This window comes from Anser cygnoides, chromosome 3 (genome assembly GCF_040182565.1).
Source record: "Anser cygnoides isolate HZ-2024a breed goose chromosome 3, Taihu_goose_T2T_genome, whole genome shotgun sequence".
NCBI classification, from domain to species: domain Eukaryota; kingdom Metazoa; phylum Chordata; class Aves; order Anseriformes; family Anatidae; genus Anser; species Anser cygnoides.
Genome location: NC_089875.1, coordinates 122,389,286 through 122,411,761, shown reverse-complemented (window position 1 = coordinate 122,411,761; position 22,476 = coordinate 122,389,286). Strand labels below are relative to the sequence as shown.

General features: G+C 62.0%; 1 protein-coding gene across 4 annotated transcripts; it reads right to left on the bottom strand.

Moving 5' to 3' along the window:
- Nucleotides 1–8,275: 8,275 nt before the first annotated feature.
- KIF3C (kinesin family member 3C) lies at nt 8,276–22,065 on the bottom strand. Of its 4 annotated transcripts, none has more exons than XM_066995227.1 (8): nt 20,500–22,065; nt 16,384–16,485; nt 16,139–16,261; nt 15,820–15,938; nt 13,531–13,686; nt 13,223–13,328; nt 12,532–12,707; nt 8,276–11,658 (listed from the first exon to the last, which is right to left on the bottom strand). In XM_066995227.1, the coding sequence occupies exons 1-8, from the start codon at nt 21,919–21,921 to the stop codon at nt 11,565–11,567; spliced, it is 2,298 nt and encodes a 765-aa protein (XP_066851328.1). In that variant the 5' UTR covers nt 21,922–22,065; the 3' UTR covers nt 8,276–11,564. The 4 variants fall into 4 exon arrangements, with proteins under 4 accessions (XP_066851328.1, XP_066851330.1, XP_066851327.1 ...); XM_066995229.1 differs by having other exon boundaries at nt 13,570–13,686; nt 20,500–22,064; XM_066995226.1 differs by having other exon boundaries at nt 13,223–13,331; nt 20,500–22,063.
- Between the last annotated feature and the right edge of the window lie 411 nt (nt 22,066–22,476).

Below are 22,476 nucleotides of genomic sequence, written 5' to 3'. Positions count from 1 at the left end.
GTATTCCACGTAACGTTTTATATTACTGCTGGGGCTGAGGCACTCTGAGAACTTCACTAGCCTCTTGCAGTACTTCTGGTGGTTGTAGCTGCCTCCACCCCCAGGAGGAACGCGTAGCTCTTTCTTCCATGCCTACGACTTTGGCGTGCCCTCCAAGGTTTCCCCTCTGCAGACATAAAATTCCTTGGTGGCGGCTGAGTCCAGCCTCACCTCCTCAGTGGAGCTGTCACGCAAACCTTCAGCTATCCGCCCACTGTCTTCATCTTCCAGCAAGGACAGACCGTTTGGTGGCTCTTGCCACTGGCAAGTTGAAGGGGGTGATCCAAAGCTATTTGTCTGTCGCTACCCTTTATTACTAATGAAATTCAGCCTACGTTTTAAACCAAGGTTTTGTCTCAATATCACCCTGTCAGAATACTGACTGTGCTTTTTTTTCCCCAAACTGAGTACACCTAGGTGTGGCGTTTTCCCCATAAGCCTTGCAGGTGTTGTCACCGTTCTGTAGCACGGCCGCCCCAAACTCCATCCACATGCTAACCGAACCTAATGCCGTTCAGGAGGTCTCTGGGAATATTGCTGCTGCTGGCAGAAAGCTCCTGATACTTTGCCACTGAAACCTCCAGTGCTCTCACCGAGCTGGTTGGTGGGTTTGGGGTGGCTCTGCGTGCATTCACGGTGTGAATTCAAATGGAGAAAAGCACGCAGAGCACTCAGAGGAAAAAGATTTTTTTTTCCTACTTCTTTCCTGCTCCTAACACTTCTTTGGAGACTGCTACGAGGGGAAGCACGTCCCAGCTCCAGATGAGTGTGGAATGGCGTAGGAAGCCGGTGGCTGGGGCTGGCCCCCGCCTACGCCGCTCTGCAAGAATCGGCGCTTGGTTGCAGATATACCCACAAAGCAAATGAGCAAACAGGCGGCGTATTTAGAGGCAGAACAGTCATAAATAATTTATATATCCTTCTGCTGGCATCGAAGTTGGGACCGAAGGGATGAAGGAGAAGCATATTCTGCCAGGCAGAGCGTAGATTTGGGGAAACGTCATTGTGGAGGAGGTCACAAAGCACCACGGTCCCTGTGGCCAGCTCACGTGGGACATCTGAAGCCCACAGCTCCGTGTCAGGATGGGCATGCTCGCCCACAGAGAGGTCCAAGTCACTGCTCCATCTATGTCCAAACCAACAAACACCAGCTAGACAGCGATGCATAAAACAGTACGTGCCGAATAATATTAGTGACACGGCTTCCTTGCTAAAAGCCCTTAACGAGTGAGTTAACAGCCTGAAGAAAAAGCGGTCACTAGAGAAAGGTGTAGGGAAAGATTAGAAATGCCATCGGGGAGAAAAAGGAAGTTTTGGGGTCTCTGCACAGCTACCGTAGTGCAGGGAACAGTCCACAGGGTGTCATCAGAGCATCGAGGAACGGGAAAGAAGAAACAAAACCAAACCCTCCCAAACCTCTCTGATGGCAAGGTTTTGTGCACAGCTTTTGTCCTGGGAAGGCCGCGCACCATCTTCACAGCGGCTGCAGCCACCTTTGTGCTGAAATGCCTTAACGTCCACTAAGCAGTAAAAACCTTTTAGCTCTTGCAATCCCTTATAAAAAGTAGATCTCGAGGTACTTTACACCGATGATAATAAGCCTCAGTGCTATTTTAGCGGCAGGCAAACAGGGACAGAGTGGCTTGCTCATCGTGACTCAGGACACCGAGCAGCCAGCTCACGGTGACTCAGGGACGGCACCAGGGGAGCGCTGTCCTGGGAGCCCGGGGGGGCTCTGTGCCCTCTGTGCCCTCTGAGTGCTCCCGGAGCCCCCAAGAGAGCAGCAGCAGCTCCACCACCACCGCCGGGGAGGGCTGCAAGAGAAGCAGGGCTCCGGGGCAGCAAAGGTTACTGGTTTTCTTCAATGAGGCTGCAATAGGAAACGTTTGGTAAGGCTCGCTTTGAGCTGCCCTTGCGTGTCTTTGCCACAGCTCCAAAGGTTTGAGGCCCGGAGACCAGTCCCTGTCCGTGCATCTGGGCTCTTTTCTTTACACATGGGGGAGAGCAAGCAGGCGAGGAACCAGGGGCTGTAGGGGCTTCCCCAGCACGCTTCAGCCCCACCTTGGGGACACCGGAGGGTTGTCCACATCACAGAATCACAGAATCACAGCGTTGTAGGGGTTGGAAGGGACCCCAAGAGACCATCGGGTCCAACCCCCCTGCCAAAGCAGTTCCCTAGAGCAGGCTGCCCAGGCAGGCGTCCAGACGGGCCTTGAATATCTGCAGAGAAGGAGACCCCACAGCCTCCCTGGGCAGCCTGTCCCATTGCTTTGTCACCCTGATCATGAAGAAGCTCTTTCGCGTGTTGGTGCGGAACTGCCTGGGCTCCATTTTGTGGTCGTTGCCCCTGGTCCTGTCCCCACAGAGCACTGAAAGGAGGTCGGCCAAATCCCTCTGCCTCCCACACTTAAGATATTTGTAAACATTGCTGAGATCCCCTCTCAGCCTTCTCTTCTCAAGGCTGAAATCCCGCCCGTCACTGTCAGTGCCCCGCCTGTCACAGCGCAGAGGTCACACCGGTGACCATGGTTCTCACACCCAGTCCCACCCCACACTCGGTGGTCTCACTTCCCACCGCCGGCCACATGAATGTTGCTCCTCCAAGAGCGGCTCTGGTCCGGGGCCCAGCACTGCTGGAACTGCTCTGCGGCTGGCCGCCGGCCGTGGGGTGACCCCGTGTATTTCTTACAGTGCCCACCCCAGGCATCTCACCGCGTCCTACGCCGCAGGCATTAGCTACGGCTCTGTGAGCAATTATCCCTGCCCAGGGGCTGATGCTCTTGTGCCTGGTCAAGCGTCTGGGCCCAGGACACTAAAACCGGCCTGTAACAGCCTGAAAGCAGCGCCGGAGGCTCCCCAGGGAGAGGCGGTTGTTGCAGCGGCTGCAGGACGCAGGCCCGGCCTTCGCAGCCATCTGCCCTCAGCGCGTCGCGCTCGCCCCCTGTGCTGTGCTGGAGGCACTCGCGCTTCCTGCTGGCTCTCCTGCAGCTGCTTCAGCCCGTGCCTTGGGAGCGGTTTCCATCCGTGAGAGAATCTGAACGCTAGGCCAGGATTTAATGAGAGCCGACTGAGCAAAGGCACACGCATGGCAGACGCTTGGGTGGCCGCTTGTTGTGGTGAAGGCCAGGGACCCGCAGCAGCGCAGAAGCACCTCTAACATCAGGAAATCCCAGCCCCCCCGGCTGTCTGGGGGCACCCCAGGGTGCCCCTGTCCCCCCCTGCCCCAGCAGGGTGCCCAGCCCCACGGCCCTGGGCTCGGGGAGCTCTCCAAGGAGGAGACTCTGCCCAGAGAGGTGCTGGTGGGGCTGCACCGGGTGACCCCCCCAGAGGCCCCAGCCAACCGCCACCATTCTGGGGTTCTGGGGTTTGTTTTGGGTTACACGTAGCCGCTGCACTTCTGTGGTACTTGAACTTTTCTGCGGTGTATGGCCACGACAGTCACAGAGACCTGCGGGCGTTCGTCTTCACGGGTGGGCTGCAGATGTTCGGCCCCTCTGCAAAATTTTCATTTATAGGAAATTCTACTTGTCATTGGAAATGTAAATGCCTGCGCATAGAGCCCTGCAAACCCTAGGAATAAATTTTAGATTTATGACAGGAAAAGGCCTACAAAATGTAATAAGAAAGAAACGAAAATTGTTATATGGAATTTGCCCTAAAGTGTATAGACTTCAGTGAAAAAAAAAAATTTCTTTTGACCTGTCAGTAGAAGGGATCTAGCTCTTTAAAACGATGTCTCTGTAACCCAGTCAATATTCGTGTAAATGCTGCATGGGTCTGTGTGATCCTATAGGGCTATAAAGGATGGTTCCAGGGAAGTGAATCAGACCTTGAACCAGAGAGAAGATTTTCTTTGCTGCTAAATCCACGACATGTTGTTGTCAAATAAACCGCAGTAGGCATTTGTAAAAGACCAGAACAACCCAAAACAACCAGCAAACAAATCACCAAACAGAATCAAGCTAAGCCAGAGAACGTGGACACTCCTGGGTGTTTTCTGCATGGCAAATGGTGCGGACTCGAAGCATCCATATTCATGGAGCGCAGTAGCTGAGGGCATCCCCGTGCTGCACAAAACCTTGCGGGGCTCTCCGGGCGCTCGAGTCCCGCTGCCATCGCGTGTGGGTGGAAGGGGTGGGACAGGGAAGGGAAACAAAGGCTGAGGAAACGTTCATCTTCGTTAAGCCAAACCGGCAGCTGCTCCTCTGGCCTGTGCTCTGCTGTAGGGAAAATCAAACTTCCCTGGGACTTTGTTTTAACCAGACAATGGGGGATTTGCACGGGAAGAATACTCTCGGTGACTGGAGCACTTTTTTCCTGCCTCAAGTCACATTTGGTTTTTTTTTGCCCCGTGGGATACGTCGTGTGCGTTGCCAAACCTGACGTTTCAGGATATTTTTGGCAGTTATGCTTGGTATGGAAAACTCCTTTGACCTTCTCTGCACCTTTCACACATGATTTCCAAAACTGTTTGGAGTAAATGAAGCATGGCAATGCTTACAGTTGATCATTTTCCCCTTGTATTTTCTCCAGGCACTCTGCCCTCCTGGTCTGCTCACGGGCAGCAGTGCGGAGAGAAATGGAGCACGGTGAGCCTGGACCTTGCCTCTTCCTCATCCCGGCCCTTCTGCAGCTCCTCCAGCGCTGCCCGGGGCTCAGCTGCCCTCCCAGGGCTCAGGCTGCAGCCCTGCAGGAATTTCAGACCACGGGATCATAGCAAACAGCTCAGGAAAAGGTGGTCAGGGGCTACCCAGGCATCCTCGGTGCGGCGGCGTGATTAACCGCTCGTAAACTGCTCTGGGCAGATGTTGCTCTCATCTGTTCTCAGAAATCTCCAGCGGAAGCAATTCTGTATCATACACACATAAATCATTTTAGTGCTTTATTGTCCTCGAGGTCTTACAATGGCTTTCCTAAGTTCTAATCTAAATCTTTACGGTTGTGTTTTAGGACCAGAAATTCTTGTCCTGCCTCCTTCTGCTGTATAAAACAGGCCAGTCCCCTCCTTTCGCAGCAGTCCTTTTCGATAGCTGAAGATCACTACTACCTCTCCCCACAGCCTGCTAGCCCTGGATGGAACCCACACTTTTTCTTTCAGCCTTTCTTGTTTTCACATCATCCCCACTGATTTTCTGCAAAATCTCTCCAAGGAGTCCTGTTCTTGCTTGGGAAGCGATGCCCAGCATCGCCCACGCAGGAAGCAAAGCCCCTGCGAGTGCTGGGAGGGAGGGCTGCAGATCGCATTTCTGTCTGCATCCTGGTGATGGAAAAACCTTTTCTTTTGGAAAAACCTGCCCCTGCTCCCCCTGAACGGGGGCTGAGACGCGCTCACCTCCCGACAGCGTGGTGCTTCGTGCCACCCGGGGCTGGTGCTCTGGGACCACTGGAGCTCACCCACAAGTTCCTCACCTTGCTGCAACCTTTCTGAACCTTATTATGATCTTTTCATGGGGTGTTTTCTGCAAATGTAGTAAGCATACTTTCTGCTCTCGCACTCAAATTGCCAGTGAAAACACGGAGCTGTACCAAATCTGCAGAAAATGCCATCGTTTGACAACTGCTGGCATAAGATGCGTTTCTCTTCTCACTTTCAACGTGCCACATTGGCCAGGCTCAGAAGTTTTACTGAAGTCTCTAAGCAGAAGAAAACTAGAATAAAACTAAGCTGGTTTGGTGTGGTTTGCACCAAACCACGTTGGCTGTTACTTTTCACCTTGTGGATGCCTCCGAGTGGATTTTGTTCACCCGTTCAGCATCTTTTCAGGGGTTGAAGTTGGTTGGGAATGTAACTCCCCGAGTCCTCCCATCCCCTATTTAAAAGATGTTCTTGGTATTTGTCCTGGCCATGGTTGGACACCTTGCCTGGTCTTTACAAGGTCTATAAGACCTTGTAGTCCTCACTGGCAGCTCAGAGGTTGCCTTACCAGCTCCCCCCCATACCTCAGCCTGACTTTAACCAGACCCAGCTGATTTGGAAGCACCCAGCCTCTATAAGTAGTCTTTAACCCACCGCTTCCTTGGTTTAGCCTGAGTCCTCAGCCCTTCTTCACTGACATTTATTTTGAGCCATCTGATCGCAGCTGACCTTTTAAAGAACAGCGAAGCAATAAACAAATAAATAAATAAAAATCATCACATCCTTTTTTTTCCCTGATGTTATAATCTGTTCCTTGGTGTACAGTGAGACGTCTTTCTTTCATCTTTCTCTCACTGCTCATGCACCGACGGACTGCCTCCTTGCTCCCCTTTCTTTCTTTCCCATCTCAGTGTGTGTCTCCTCCCTGATTTTGCCCCGTCCCTGCCCCGGACAGCCCTGGGAAGAGCTCCCAGCAGCAGCAGCCTGTAAGGAAGGGCCATCGCTCAGACCTGCACAAGTTCCCGTTCCCGATGTCATCACAGAGCTGGAAGGAACTGGGCATGTAAAACAAAATCCCTCAAAATCAAGGTTCTGACTTACATGCGCCTCTCTGTACCCTTAGAGCTTGTGCTTAGCTTTTTATAGAGTGCTTGTAGGTAGCAAAACCATAGCTTTGCTGCTTAGATCATAGAGTATCTCCCCTTGGAAGGGACCCACAAGGCTCACCGAGGCCAGCTCCTAGCTCTCGTCCCGGTGAGGCTTCCTGCAGATGGCAGCTGTTTTGGTGCAAATGCTCTGTCTTAACTGAAACAGGAAAAAATATGCGGAGAAATGAAGGCCAGCAAGTGACCTTGCCCCGGCTCATGCAGCAGCAGCAGCCCTGATCCCAAACCCTCTGCGGGGAGCCCCGGCAACCCGGTCCCGGTTGACTGGCGGCTAGCCAATGTGACGCCCATCTATAAGAAGGGCCGGAGGGCAGACCCGGGGAACTATAGGCCTGTCAGTTTGACCTCAGTGCCGGGGAAGCTCATGGAGCAGATTATCTTGAGGGTCATCACGCGGCACTTGCAGGGCAAGCAGGCGATCAGGCCCAGTCAGCATGGGTTCATGAAAGGCAGGTCCTGCTTGACGAACCTGATCCCCTTCTATGACCAAGTGACGCGCTTGGTGGATGAGGGAAAGGCTGTGGACGTGGTCTACCTTGACCTAAGTAAGGCTTTTGACACCGTTCCCCACAACATTCTCCTCGAGAAACTGGCTGCTCGTGGCTTGGACTGGCGTACGCTTCGCTGGGTTAGAAACTGGCTGGATGGCCGGGCCCAGAGAGTTGTGGTGAATGGAGTCAAATCTGGTTGGAGGCCGGTCACTAGTGGTGTCCCCCAGGGCTCGGTACTGGGGCCGGTCCTCTTTAATATCTTTATCGATGATCTGGATGAGGGCGTCCAGTGCACCCTCAGTAAGTTTGCAGATGACACCAAGCTAAGTACGTGTGTCGATCTGCTCGAGGGCAGGAAGGCTCTGCAGGAGGATCTGGATAGGCTGGACCGATGGGCTGAGGCCAACTGCATGAAGTTCAGCAAGGCCAAGTGCCGGGTCCTGCACCTGGGGCGCAACAACCCCAAGCAGAGCTACAGGCTGGGAGATGAGTGGCTGGAAAGCTGCCTGGCCGAGAAGGACCTGGGAGTATTGGTGGATAGTCGGCTGAATATGAGCCAGCAGTGTGCCCAGGTGGCCAAGAAGGCCAACGGCATCCTGGCCTGCATAAGAAGCAGTGTGGCCAGCAGGTCGAGGGAAGTGATTGTGCCCCTGTACTCGGCTCTGGTGAGGCCGCACCTCGAGTACTGTGTTCAGTTTTGGGCCCCTCGCTACAGGAAGGACATGGACGTGCTCGAGCGAGTCCAGAGAAGGGCGACCAAGCTGGTGAGGGGTCTGGAGAACAAGTCTTACGAGGAGCGGCTGAGGGAGCTGGGCTTGTTCAGCCTGGAGAAGAGGAGGCTCAGGGGCGACCTTATCGCTCTCTACAGTTACCTGAAAGGAGGCTGTAGAGAGGTGGGGGTTGGTCTGTTCTCCCACGTGCCTGGTGACAGGACGAGGGGGAATGGGCTAAAGTTGCGACAGGGGAGTTTTAGGTTGGATGTTAGGAAGTACTTCTTTACCGAAAGGGTTATTAAGCATTGGAACGGGCTGCCCAGGGAGGTGGTGGAGTCACCATCCCTGGAGGTCTTTAAAAGACGTTTAGATGTAGAGCTTAGCGATATGGTTTAGTGGAGTACTTAGTGTTAGGTCGGAGGTTGGACTCGATGATCTTGAGGTCTCTTCCAACCTAGAGAAATCTGTGAATCTGTGAATCTGTGAATGAAGGAGGCGACGGACGCTCTGCGCGATGATGCTCATTCCTTTATTGGTGTCATTGCCAGTTTTTGAGGAGTGCCGACGCCTTCTGAGCACGTCCAGCACTGAGTCAAAGCTACATTACAGAATATTGAAGAGGTGTCCATCCAAAGCCAGAGGGGGTGTGAGATTCGTGACCTCTCTCCTACAGTATGTATAATATATATATATTTATAATATGTCCTGTATATTCATTATGTATAGAGTGACAAGGATGGGCCACCGTACAGTAAACTTTTGATTTCTAAATAGATCACCATAGCAACAGGCACAAAAATTTGGTCCTAATCAAGGCCCTCACCTTGTCAATCAATCCGAAACAGACCCCAGCCCACCCCTTGCAAAAATAAAATAAAATCCGAACCTGAAACCAAAAATAACTAAATAACCGGTTAAAATTAAAAAAGGGCCCCACCCCAGCCCACTGACCCCCTCTGGAACTTGCCCCTGTACAGTCACTCACATCGAAGGTAGAGAGATCCCTTGGCTACACACGCGCGCGCGCACCCACACACGCCTACACACATTCCTATGTAAATACACACGCACCAACATACGCAGAACACAGAACGTTACAAATATACATCCCAGGTTGTCGCAGCAACGCAGGGAGGCTGCGAGCGGCCCAGCCCGGCGTTGCAAGGCAGGGGCAGCAGCGTCCCCGGCCCACGGCCTGGCGGCGTTTCGGCTAGCTGGCCGCGGGGCCGGCAGCCCCGGATGGGGACGCAGGGACCGTGGCTTTGTCACGCGGGGGGGGGGACACCTCGCTGCGGGGCCGTCCCACGACAGACAAGCTCCAAAAGCCAAGCCAGGAGCAGGGCGGGTGATGGAGCCCGCGGGTGGCGGCACGTTGCTGGCCCCCGCCACCGGCTCGCTGGGGTGTCCGCTGGGGTGCTGGGGGTCTCCTGGCAGAGCCCACGGTGAGCCCGGTCCCGACGGTTTCAGCTGACCCGGCTGAAAATGAACTTGGGGCAGCTGGAAGGCAAGGAAGAAGGGAAGAGAAAATACTCCCGCAGGATGCCGTGCAGACAGCTTCTTCCTTTCCTAGGTCTCTGCTTTCCGACCTCCACTCCCCGAGGCCATCCTGGAAATGGAGGACGGAGCTGGGTCCCCCAGCCACTGGTTCCACAGTTGCACTTTGCTCCGGGTGAGGCCCGGGGACGCCACCCTGCCACGGTGCTGGCAGCAGGCTGAAGAACTCGCCACCAGCCATGGAAGACCCAGAGACCCGTCTTCCACCACCAAGGATCCTTCCTCGCACACCCTGCTCCCGAGGGCAGGAGGCCGGGCACGGGGGCAGCCCCGTCCTGCGCTCAGCAGCTCCGCGCACTCACTCCCCTCCCTGGGATTTTTTTTCCCTACCCAACCATGCAGCCTTCGCTGCTCAATTCCCATCCACACGCGGGACTTCAAGGCGAGTTTGTATTCAAACTGAAGGAAGGCAGTTCGCCATCCTGCCCCAGGCAGCATCGTGTGGTTCCTCTAAATACCGTGGGCTCTGCAGGAGCCAGGGCTCGCCAGCCTTCTTGGCTTCCCCACAGGGCACGGTGACTGCCCTGCGGGCTGGCACAGAGGGGCCAAGACCCCCGAGGGGCGTCGTGGGACACAGGCAGAGAAGGGATGACGGCAGCAGAAGCACGGATCAGTTAACACAAAGCAGGGCAGTGCCACGGGGCAAGGGGACAAGGCCCCGCAGCAGAGCAGAGGATGGGTCGGGGGACGAGCACGAAGGTTCGCGCACCCCAGCCCGGCCGCGCGGCTGCGGGGCCTCTCCCGAGAGGTGGCACCTGGCCCCAAGCAGCTGCAGCTGAGGTTTCCCCTCCATGCCAGCGCCCCATCCCTTCTGGCTTCAGGACTGGCTTCAGCTGACCCACATCCTCCTGGTGCTCCGGGGGTCGCTCCCCCGTCCATCGGGACCCTGTAACTCAGCCCCACCCCCCCCCACCTCCTCACATCTGGAAACTGTCCCAGATAAACCACGGCTTTCTGTGCCCGAGCTGCTGCCCTGGCACAGAAACGGTCCCAGACCCCTCTCCAATCCTACTGCCCAAAGCTGAACCATTCGGGGACACCGAAGGACGCCCTGGCAACTCTGTGCTGCTGCCTGGGATGGGTTTCAGATGGCTGTGCCGGGCGGAGGAGCCCTGCTGCTTGCTGCTCACTTACCCATCCATTACCCGTCTCGCGTCCATTAGCTCTCCCTCCACCACCCACCAAGCGACCAGAAGCGTTCCCCAGGCCCCCACGCAGCATTTGCAGCCCAGAGGAGAGCTGTGCTGAAGTCGCTCCTCCAGGCATCACCATTTTGGGCTGCGTTGCCTGTAGTTGCCAGGACGGCGGGCAGCGTCGCGTGGGTTTCACTCAGGCGATGCCGCTCCTCAGACTACGGGGCTCCTGGGGAGAGCTGGGTGGAAGGGGACGGAGCTTCCCACCTCCTGCCCTTGCTCTGAGGAGTTACTCACGCACGTGGTCAGGGACTGGAGCGAGCCGGGTGTCAGACAACCACGCAGGACGGGGCCAGCCAGCTCCGGAGGGTGGCACATGCGGACAAAGCCCCAGCGCCACCGGCACCGACTTGCTTCGGTCAGCTCGCAGGCCTTCGTGGTGGATGGAGCCGGCATCGCGGAGGGACAGCCACATGCAGAAGTCAGCGAGACATCGCCGCTGCCGCCGGTGTCGATGCAGCCTGGAGAGTCCCCCGTGGTCTCCGGCAAGCCCAGCGTAAGGGTCTGCCACCGGGAAGTCTCCAAAACCTTGCAGACGTTGCCACGACCCGCAGCACAGACAGCAGGGCAAGCTCCGTGGGATCCAGCGAGCGCAGCGGGGAGGGTCCGGGGCTGCCTCGCCCCATGCCAAAGCCGTGGGGGCCGCGGGGCGGGGGGCTTGGAGGGCTCGGGGGGTTCGGGGGGTTCCCCGCGTCCCAGCGAAGGGACCCGCGCGGTGCCAGCCTCGGGCGTCCCGCAGCGCCAACGCGCCTCCTGACTCTGCTCACCAACCACTCCATAAATAAATACGTTAAATAAATAAAGTGACAGATCCAGACTGGGGGGGGGCGGGGGGTGGGGGGGAGGGAGGAAAGGGGCAGCTCCCATCGCCCCGGGGGGGGGGGGGCTGCTCACGAGCGTCTCACACAAACACAGGCGCACACCAAAGTAGCTGAAGACAAAGACGGACTGGGAGCGGTGGAGGTGCTGCCGGCGGGGCCGTTCCTGGGCCCCGGCGCTGGAGGCAGCCGCCGACGGGCACAGTCCTCGTGGGGGGGGGGCGGTCGGGGCGGTCACTCCTGCGCCGGCGTCGTGGAGGCGCGCGGGGAACCGGCGGCGAGGGCGACGTGCGTGGTGGAGGACGGCAGCGACCGCGGCGTCTGGCACCTGGAGGGGGTGGCACGAGCAGAAAACTGTCTCCCTTCTGCTTCCTCTTCCCCCGTCTCCTCCCCCAGACCCTGCTGCTTTCTCTGTGATTTCCTATGCAGGCAGCGCCCAAGGACACCCAGCGCTGGGCAGCGCTGCGCCTTGTGCACGGTCATCCTGGGTGTGTGTATGTGATGATGGATTGCCGTCATCATCCTGTTTTTCACAGATTCACAGAATCCTGGAAAGGTTTGGGCTGGCAGGGCCCTCAGAGCCCCCCCAGTGCCACCCCTGCCATGGGCATGACCCCTGCCCCCAGCCCAGGCTGCCCCCAGCCCCATCCAGCCTGGCCTTGGGCACTGCCAGGGATGGGGCACCCCCAGCTCCTCGGGGCAGCCTGCGCCAGGGCCTCGCCGCCCTCATATTGAACAATTTCTCCCTAATATCTGATCTAAACCTCCCCTTTCAGAGTTTAAAGCCCTTACCCCTTGTCCTGTCCCTACACCCCTGACAGAGTCCCTCCCCGTCTCTCCTGCAGCCCCCTTCAGGCACGGGCAGGCTGCTGTGAGCTCTCCCAGAGCCTTCTCATTTAACGCTCATTTAACAGCCATTACAAAAGCAACGTTATCCACGTTTTTAAATATTATTACACGCTAGCAATTCACAGCTAGATTTAAACCCCAAAGCAACGGGGGGCACAGGAGGCCCTGCGGGGCAGCAGTTCAGCGGGGTGGAGGTGAATTGGGTGTTGGGCTCCCCTTGGACCCCAAAGCTGCCTCCAACTAGAGACAGGAAACATTTCCAGGCTGCTCCATGCCCTCGGCTTTGCAGCTCCCCCTCGGGCCCTGCGCAGCCCCACGCAGCACATCCCAGCCACGGTGCCCGTGCACTCACCAGGAGCGGGACTTCCTCACCCGGGAGGCCGCCGGCCGCTCCAGGAGGCTGTCGAGGTGCATCAGCCTCTCCAGGTGCAGGGCCCGCGGGTCCTGCTCGGCCGGGTCCCTGCTCCGCTCAAACTCAAACACGGCCGGAGGGGAGAGGTCCAGCTCCAAGAACATGATGTTCTCAGCCTGCAGCAGGACAGGGAGAAGGGAAAGACAACGCAGGGAGTCACCGCACGGCAAAGCAGCGAGGCACCACCTCGGGCAGGTCCGCATCGCCGAGCGAGGCTGAACCCCCGCGGGGAACAGGGACCCTCTTCTGGCTGCTGCTGCGCCCTGCTCTGCTCAGGCTCTTTCTGCTCTTTCACGGCACCAGCAGACAAGGCTGAACGTCCTCGTCCCCTCAGACAAGCAGCAGTAGCCGGCAGAGGCAGTGAGCCAGCAGCTCAAGGACTGGCTGATGGGCACAGCCACCGGCCCGAAAAATGGGGCCAAGGCTCTCAAAGCTGGGAGCTTTACCTCAAGTATCTCCAGTCATCAAGTCTTATTTACTCCATCCCCCCTCCAGCTGTCTGGAGCTATCATCCACCCATCCATCCGTCCATCCATCTATCCTTCCATCCACCCATCCATCCACCCATCCACCCCCCCCCCCCCCCCAAGGACGCCCTGTCCCCTCTGCGCCCCCCACTTCCCCCCCTTACCCGGTACCGCGGATGAGAGCCCATGGCCATGGCGACGCGGGCGTACTGGCTGATGGGTCTCTTGTACCCCACGGCAGAGGTGGGCCTCTTCTTCATCTGGCCGCTGCTTCTGAAAAGGGAGCGAGGCGAGGAAGGTCCCTCAGGGCGCACAAACGCTGCCGGCCCCAAGGGTGCGGAGCTGCGCTGGGCACAGCCCCGAGCGCAGGACGCGGACCCCAGCAGGCGGAGGGGAGGCTCCCACCCGCCACACCTCCGCCGCGTCCCCAGGTCCCCATCCCGCAGCGGTGGCACCGCCGGGCCCAGCTCACCCCCGCTCCTCGCCCCAGCTGGCGGGGAGCCGCACGCACCCGCCGGCCGGCACCAGCGGCTGGAACTTCCACTGGTCCTCCTCGCAGTCGAAGTACAGGCGGTTCACGATCTTGTTCTTCTCCTCCGGCGGGATGAAGTTCTCGATGATCAAGTACCTGCGCGGGGCACAGGCCAGGAGAGGGGGGAGAGACGGGGGGGGGGGAAGGAGCAGGAGAGGAAGGGGTCGAGGGGACAGGAGGGAGAGCGGAGGTGGGGGGCGAGGAGGGAGGAGCAGGGCAGGGGAGGACACGGGGGGGGGGGCGCAGGGGGGCAGGGAGGGTCCGCAGGGTGGGATCCGGCAGGGGTGGGCGAGGCAGGAGAGAAAGGGCAGAGGAAGACTGTCATTCAGAGAGGGGCGAAGAAACATCGTCAGCTCTGCGCGCTGCCTCCGGGCCACAGCCCCGCCGCCCGCTGCCCTGCGGGTCCCCGGGCACCGTCTGCAACGCGCGGTCTGCAACGCGCAGTTTGCAACGCGCCATTTGCAATGCAGCCTGCGGTGTGCAGTCTGCAACACACGGTCTGCAACGCGCAGTTTGCAACGCGCCATTTGCAATGCAGCCTGCGGTGTGCAGTCTGCAACGCACGGTCTGCAACGTGCAGTTTGCAACGCGCCGTTTGCAATGCAGCCTGCGGTGCGCAGTTTGCAACACGTGGTTTGCAACGTGCAGTTTTCAGTGCAGCCTGTGATTTGCAGTTTGCAAGGTGCAATTTGCAACGCGTTTGCAATGCAGCCTGCGATGTGCAGTTTGGAGCGCCTAATTTGCAAGGCAGTCTGCAACGTGCAGATTGCAATGCAGTTTGTGACGCACAGTTTGCAATGCCGTCTGCAACACGCAGTTTGCAATGTGCAGCCTGCAATGTGCAGCCTGCAATGTGCAGCCTGCAACGCACGATTTGCAATGCACATGCTGAATGCAGTCTGCAACGTTCAACTCGCAACACACAGTTTGCAACGTGCAGTTTGCAACGCACAATTTGCAAAGCAGTCTGCAACGTGCGTTCTGCACCGTGCAGCCTGCACCGTGCAGCTTGCAGTGCACGATTTGCAGTGCAGCCTGCACCGTGCAGTTTGCACCGCGCAGTCTGCAGCGCGGCCCCCACTGCCGAGCCCTCACAGCACCCTGCGGCCCACCGATGCACCCAGGAACCCCCTGGGGACACCCCAAACCCAGCCAGGAGCCAGCTGCTCCCCCCCCCAACCCCCCTGCCCCCCCTTGGGCCCTTGCACAGCACTCGCTGCCCCCCATGCCCCCCCGGCCGTGGGCAGGCCAGGATTACAGCCCCCTGCCGGCGTCCCGCCAGCCCCGTCGGCCTCGCTAAGAGCATTTCCTCTCAGCCCCGGATTATTCTTGTAGCTTTTTTTTTTTTTTGGCTTTTTTTTTTTTTTTTAAGCCTTAATTCATTTTGAAAATCCCTTCGGAGGATGGAAATCCAAAGTGGCCACGCTGTCGCGGCAGCGCCGCTTCCCCATGCGCAGTGCAGACGGGATGTCCGCTCCCTGCCCCAGCGCCGCCGCGCAGCCGCCAGGCCGGAAAATAAGGGAGACCTCAATCAAATTGACCCCAGAGGGAATTTTTGTTTTCCCGCGTTGTTTTTTGGGTAAATTGGGAAGCTGCAGAAGGCCGTTCTGAGTGGATGAATTTGCCGGCTCTTAAAACGTTTTAATCACGTTCAAAAGGCCAGGTAGTAAAACTGAAATGAAATTCTGCTCAGAGTAGAATTCTGAATATTTTATCACGAAAATGCTGAAATATTTATACGTGTCTGGGCTGTTATTTTAAGATATTGGATAAAATAATTGCTTGCAGTGCAAACAGACCCACTGGGGGTGGTGGGGCCGAACCTGCGTTTCCGGGGTGCTCTGGAGGGAACCGGGGGCCCCTGCACCTCGCTGCGCCCACCCGGGGGCACAAACGGGGCACGGGGGGAGCGGCGATTTCCAGCTCAGTGTCCTGGTGCCCTCCGTGCCCGCGGCCTCTGACACCTCCATGCCCACAGCCCCCGGGCATTGCCCATGGGGTCACTGCTCTGCACCCGCCCCGGCGCTGCCGTTTGGGGTCAGAAACCCCCAAAGGGGCCGGGGGCTCCTCCTTGGAGAGCTCCCCGAGCTGCTGGGACGTGGGGCTGAGCTGGGGCAGGGGGGGACGCCCCGTGACACCCAGCCCCGTCACCATGCCCACACCCGAACTGCTGCTACTGCTGCGGGGGGGTCCGCGCCCCGTCCCCCCCGCGGGCTCGGGGCCACCTACTTGAGCTTCAGCTCCCGCATCTGCTCGTTCTGCGCCTCCTCCAGGTCCTGCCGCACGCGGATGTACTCGTCGTGCTGGTCCTGGATCTCCGCCTTCACCGCCTGCAGCTTGGCGTACAGCTGGGCCGGGGGGGGGCCCGTCAGCCCCCAGCCCCCGGCACGGTGCCCCCCCCGGGGCCATGCTCGGAGCCTCCTCCGGGCCAGCAGGTCCCAGGGGGGGGCCGCAGACAAGGCAGGGTGGACGTACCCCCCTTGAGACAAGGACCGAGGGCACGTCCGTGTGTGCGTGTCCCCCCCCACGCCCCCCCCAACCCTCTCACCTTCTTCAGCTTCTTGGTTTTGATCTCCACCTCCTGCTGCAGCGACGTGTACGTCTCCCGCAGCTCCATGGTCTCCTCGTCCCGCAGCAGCATCTCCTGCTGCATCTCCCTCTCGCGGCGTTTCTGCGGCCGGGGGGAAGATGCTGAGGGCCGGCTCGGGCACTGCCCCCCTCCCCGGGCACGCTGCCCCCCCCCCCCCCAGCCCCGGGGACGGTCTCCGTGCGGAGGGCAGGGCCCCGCGGTACCTGCTCGGCGATCTCCTGCCGCTTCAGCTCCAGCATCTTCTGCTGCTCGTTGGTGTGGTCCATGATGGTCCTGCCGCCGATCAGCAGCTTGCTCTCCATGGCCTGGGGGGGGGGCAGAGAGGGGCTGGGGGGCAGCGCACCTCCGGGAGGGGGCAGGCGCCGAGCTCTGCTCTCTGGGGACAGGCCCCGAGGGGACGGCATGGAGCTGGGACAGGGGAGGGTCAGGGTGGTGTTAGGGGAAGGCTCTGCACCCAGAGGCGGTCGGGCACTGGGACGGGCCCCCCCCAGGGACGTGGGCACGGCACCGAGCTGCGGGGCTTCCAGCGGCGCTGGGACGACGCTCTCGGACACGGGGCGGTCTGGTTTTGGGGTGGTGCCGTGCGGAGCCAGGAGCTGGACTCGACGGCCCCCCCAAGCTCGTCGGGCTGACCCTTGTTACACGAAGCTGGGGCGGGAGGACCTGGCCACCCACAGCCCTGGGCGCCCTGGGGAAGGGGCTCAGCACCCCCAGCACCCACCCCCAGGGGCGCAGGGGAGCTCAGCCCCCCCGGCACCCAGCTCGGCGCCACGGCGGGGCCCATCCGCAGGAGGCAGGGACACGGGCACGGGGACGGGGCTGCTTCCGTCCCGCTTCCTCCCACCCAGCTGCGAGCCCCGGGGGCGCTGCGGGTGTGCGGGGTCCGGCCGGGCCGAGCCGAGCACCACGAGCACAGTTTGGGCCCTGCAGCGCTCGGAGCAGCTGGTGACCCGGGGCAGGATCCGAGCTCCCCGCTCCAGCCCTGCCAGGCACAGAGCTGGGCACCCACCTCTGCCACCGTTTCCCCTGGGCTGGTCCCACCCTGACCCCCACAGCCCATCCCTCCCTCCCACCCCATCCCATCTTATCCCTCCCATCCTATCCTACCCCACCCCACACACCCCGTCCCATCCATCCCAACACACCCCAGCCCTGCAAACCCACCCACCCCATCCCACCCTCTTCTGTCCATCCCATCCCATCCCGTCCCTCCAACCCCACCCCATCCATCCCGTCCTACTCCATCCTATCCCACCCCATTTCATCCCACCCTATCCCTTCAACCCCACCCCATCCCACCCCACCCTATTCCATCCCATTCACCCCATCCCATCCCATCCCATCCCTTCAAACCGATCCCATCCCCATCCCACCCCATCCCCATCCCCATCCCATCCCCATCCCCATCCCACCCCATCCCCCCCAGCTGTGCTTCCCGACACCTCCCCAGGGCAAGGGGCTCCCCGCCACACGGCTGTGCACACTCGCGCACCCGCCGGTGGGCACACGCGCACCCAGCGTGCACACGCACAGCCCTACACGCGCCCATGTACACGCACACAGCTCTGCACGCCCACGTGCGTGGACGCTCGCGCACGCGTGCCCTCCCGTTCACCCCCTGCACACCAACGTTTGCACGCTCGTGTGAGCGCCCCGAGGGCGGGCCGTGACAAAGGCTGCGCCCCCCCGGGACCCCCCTCGCCGCCGTCTCCAAGCAACTGCGAGGCCCGAGGGCGGTGACGCCGCGCGAAGGGGACCGGCGTTTCCCCGGGCACGCGTGTTTCTGGGGCAGGACTGCTCACTCCCCATTTTTTCCCTGTTTTTTGTTTGTTTGTGTTTTTTTTTTCCCTTCCCAGCCGTTGCACAGGCTCGTGGGGCACCCGACGCCGCGGCCCGGGGACGCCGGGGAGCTGCCCCCCGGGGTGGAGAGGCCGGGACCCAGGCGGTGCAGCGCGGGTCCTCGCTGCCAGGGGTGCTGCTGCGCCGAAGGGTGTTTCAGTCCCGGTGCCGTCTCCCCGCAGAAGCGTTTATTTACCGCGGCGGAGACGGCTCTCAGTCTGCCGAAATACGGCTGAACTCCAAGCCTCTCGCTGCAGCCCGCTTCCTGCCCCCCCAAATAACTCCTCCGGCGCCCGCCCGTGCCCCGATGCGCCCCGGCCCTGAGCAGGGAGCGGGATCGCAGCGCTGCCCCCGCAGCGCCCGCTGCCCCGCGGCTGCAGGATGCCCGTGGGAGATGTCGGGCGCCCCGCTTTACGCGTGGAAATTTGCCTTTTATTGCTCGGATTTGCAGCACCTGAGCCCAGCGCCGCTCTGTGGCCCGAGCCCCCGGCTCAGCCGTGCCGGCAACCGGCGCCCCGACCCCGCAACCTGCGGAGGGAAGAGGCCGCCCGCTGCACGTCCGCCCGAGCAGGACACCGCGGCTGTCCCCGTGCCGTGGTGCACGTCTGCCTGCGTGGGACGGCGCACACCCGCCTGGAGCACGTCCGTCCGAGCGGGGTGCCCCACGGCTCTCGGAGCATCTAAGCAGGATGGTGCGCGTGGCCCCGTGCCCGTACAGACGTGCATGGGTCCGGCACACGGCACCCACGCGTGGGCAGGGTGCCCCGCGTGCCCCGTGCTCGCTCCCACACGTGCCGGTGTCCACCCCCGCCCCCAGCACAGGGGCTGCCTTTGTGCCAGCCCCGCTGTGGCCATGGGGACAGAGTGCCCGCGAGGGTCCGTGCCGTGCTGTCCGATGCCTCTTTTCACACCGCCGCGTGGCCAAGCTGCCCGTGGGCGCCAAGAAACCCCCCTGCGCCCATCGGGGAGGGCACCGCAGGGGGCTCAGCCCCTCCGCTGCCGGCCAGGGGCGGTTTTGCCCCCGCGGGGCGATGCTGAACCGGGCCCCCACGGCTGGAGGCTGCGGAGGCCACCGGAGGGGCTGCAGCATCATCCTGGCCTCCGGCCCTGCCTCGTTACTCAGCAATTACAGGGCACGCCGTGGCCCCGAGCCAGACCCGCTGCGCCACGCCGGACCGGGAGACACGGCGGGACGGCTGCCAGCCAGGACCTGCGGCACGGCACCGCTGCGGGACGCGGCACCCCGGTCCTGCAAGCCGCCCGGCACCGAGCCCCCCGGCCCCGAGCGGGCCATGGCCAGCGCCGCGCTGGCCCCACGCAGCTTGGCCCCGGTGGCACGGCCCCGTGCAAACCTGCGGGTCCCCGTGCCATGCAGGTGACCGGGCAGGGCCACGCGTCCCTGGCCGTGTCACACAGCCGGGCACAAGGCCGCGTGCCCCTGGTGACACCGGGCTGGCCGGTCCCTGCCTCGGGGCGCTGCCGTGACCATCCCTGCATGGCGGGGACCCCTCCGGCACCGGGGCGTAACGGGGAGCCCAGCACCTGCCCAGAGCCCTGCCCCAGCAGGGACCGAGGGAAGGGGCTCCCCCCGCCCCCGTGAGCCCCCCAGGCACACCCGTGTCCCGCACGTCCCGGAGGAGCAGACATCACAGCCACCCCGGGGGCCTGCTGCAAGCAGCCCTGGGGGCTCGGCACCGCGCGCTGGGGCTGCAGCAGGCGCCGTGCTGGCCACGGGGGTGGCACGGGGGCGTCCCCTCCCTCCCCACATCCCCCAAATTCCCAGCCTGGCGTGATGCTGTTGACAGAGGGGCGGTGGGGCTGTGGCTCAGCACTCGCGTCCAGGGGCCGCCTTCATCCCATCCCTGCGCCCAGGCGGGGCCCGCAGCAGCCCCGAGCGGCTGAGACAGGGCCGGTGGTGCCGGCACCGCCACGGCAGGGCCAGGAGCAGGAGAGGGGCACGGCCCCGGGGCTGGGCTGGGGCTGCTGCCGCCCCTCTCGCACTCAGCCCCAAATCCCCGAGCATCCCTGAGCCGGCAGAGCCCCGGCCCCAGCCCTGGGCATGTTCCCGGGGCCACCTCGGGGCGGCGGGTACGGATCCGCAGCATCTCCCCCGCCCCGCCGCAAGCTGCTTTGTTGTGCCGAGGGTCGGCGCGGAGCACGGCGCGCTCGTGCCACCAGCGGGCCCGGACGGGTGGCCCCGCGCCCCCAGCAGCACCCACAAAAGGGCCCTGTGGGGGTCTGTGCCTGAGGGCAACCCCGGCCCACCACTGCCCGGCGGCATCGGGGTCCCCTTGGGCACCTCGCTTGGGCACCTCGCTGGGGCACCCAGTTTGGGCACCTTGCTTGGGAACCCAACTTGGGACACCCAGCATGGACACCCAACTTGGGCACCCAACTTGGGACACCCCACAAGTGCCCACAAGCAACGCAGGCTGCACCCCAGCATCGCTCACGTGTGCCCCCCACGTGGCGACACGTACCTTGTACTTGGTGGCCAGCAGCTCCGTGGCCTCCTGCTCCTTCCGCAGGTCCTCTATCATCTTCTCCTTCTCCTCCAGCAGCTTCTGCTTCTCCTCGCTCACCAGGCTGTGGTCGTCCTGGATAGCGGCTTTCTCCTCTTCCAGCCTCTCCTTCTGCTCCTTCAGGTAGTTCTCCATGTTCTTCTCCAGGCCGTCCTCGTTGTCGTCCTCCCCTTCGTTCTCCGTGGCGCTTTCTCCGTCCACCGCCTTCTTCCTCCGGCTGCTCCTTCTCCTCTTCTTGCCCAGCATGCCACGCTTCTCCAGCTGGGCCTTCAGCCGGACGATCTCCTCCTGAAACTCCCGCAGCAACGTGTCCTTGGGGTCCTCGTTCACCCGGGGCTTGTTCTTGATGTTCTTGGCCCTGTTGGCGAACCTGAGGGTGGAGAGGCTCTCGTCGTAGCTGTGGGAGGCCGGGCCCAGGGTGGCCACCATGATGGTCTTGGCGTTGCCCCCCAGGGAGTCCTGCAGCAGGCGGGTGAGCTTGGAGTCCCTGTAGGGGATGTGCGTGCTCCGGCCGTCCACGAGGGCGGAGATGACGTTGCCCAGGGCGGAGAGGGAGAGGTTGATCTTGGACGCCTCCTTGGGGCGCTCGCCGTGGGCACCCATTTTGCCCTGGCGCTCGCTGCCGGCCAGGTCCACCAGGTTGAGCTTGCCCACGCGGATGTGCTCCTCGCCGTCGGGCCCCGTCTCGCTGCACTCGACGGTGATGAGGAAGATGGCGTGGGAGCGCGAGCTGTACTCGTTCATGTTGGTGCTGCCCACGGCGCGCGCCTGGCTGCCCAGGTTCATCACGTGCTCGATCTCCTTGACGTTCTTGGTGACGAAGGAGGAGAGGTCCTTGATGTACACCCCCGTCTCGGGGCTCTCCTTCAGCTCCAGCTTCTTGCCGGGGTCCTTGGCCAGCAGGTCGCGGATCTCCTCCTGGTAGATCTCCAGGTAGGAGGCGCGCACCAGGTACTGCTGGTTCTGCGAGCGCGAGATGTGCGTGAAGATGTGCTCGAAGGCGCTGGGGATGACGCCGCGCTTCTCCGGCTCGGCCCACGAGCCCTGCATGGTGTAGGTCTTGCCGGTGCCCGTCTGCCCGTAGGCCAGCACGGTGCCGTTGAAGCCCCGCAGCACCGCGTCCACCAGCGGCCGCACGCTCTCGTCGTACAGCTCGGCCTGCCGCGACCCGGCGTCGTAGACGGCGTCGAACGTGAAGGTCTTGGGCGGCTCGCCGGGCGCCGCGCGGGGGTTGCGGATGCTCACGCGGCCCAGCCCGGCCTCCAGCTCCACGATGCGCTCGCAGCCCGCCGCCTCCTCCCGCCGGCTCAGCGGCCGGCACCGCGCCACCACCCGCAGCGCCTCGCCGCCGCCGCCGCTACCGCGGGCCCTGCCGGCCATGGCGCCCCGTCCGGCCCCGTCCGGCCCCGCTCAGCCCCGTTCGGCCCCGCTCGGCCCCGTTCGGCCCCGTTCGGCCCCGCTCGGCCCCGCCCGGCCCCGTCCGGCCCCGCTCGGCGCTGCCGCTGCCCTGCCGCTGCCAGCCGCGGCCCCGGGCCGGGGGCGGGCGAGGGGCGGCGGCGGCGGCGGCGGCGCGGGGCCGGGCGGGGCCGGGCTATGGGGGGGGGAGGGGGGGGGAGGGGGGCGGGCGCGCGGCTCATTGGCTGCGCGGGCGCGGGGGCGCGCACACGCGCGGGCACGGAGGTGCGGGGGCGCGCGGGGAGGCTGCCGGGCACGGGGATGGGGGGGGGGGGGGGGGATTTGGGGTGCGGGGTTGGGGTGCGGGGTGGGATTGGGTGCGGGGTTGGGATGGGGGCCGGGATGCGGGGTCGGGATGCGGGGCGTGGCTCAGGATTGCGATGCAGGAGTGGGATGCGGGACAGGATTCGGGACTGGGATGCAGGGCTGGGATGCAGGGTGGGATTCGGGATTGGGATGCAGGACATGACTCGGGGTTGG

Coding starts and splice junctions, on each gene's coding strand:
- KIF3C (XM_066995226.1), bottom strand. CDS start 21,921: ATGGCCGGCAGGGCCCGCGGTAGCGGCGGCGGCGGCGAGGCGCTGCGG. Junction 16,262..16,383: donor GGCAGGAGATCGCCGAGCAG/GTACCGCGGGGC, acceptor CCCCGGCCGCAG/AAACGCCGCGAGAGGGAGAT. Junction 13,332..13,530: donor AGCTGGGGCGAGGAGCGGGG/GTGAGCTGGGCC, acceptor CTCCCTTTTCAG/AAGCAGCGGCCAGATGAAGA.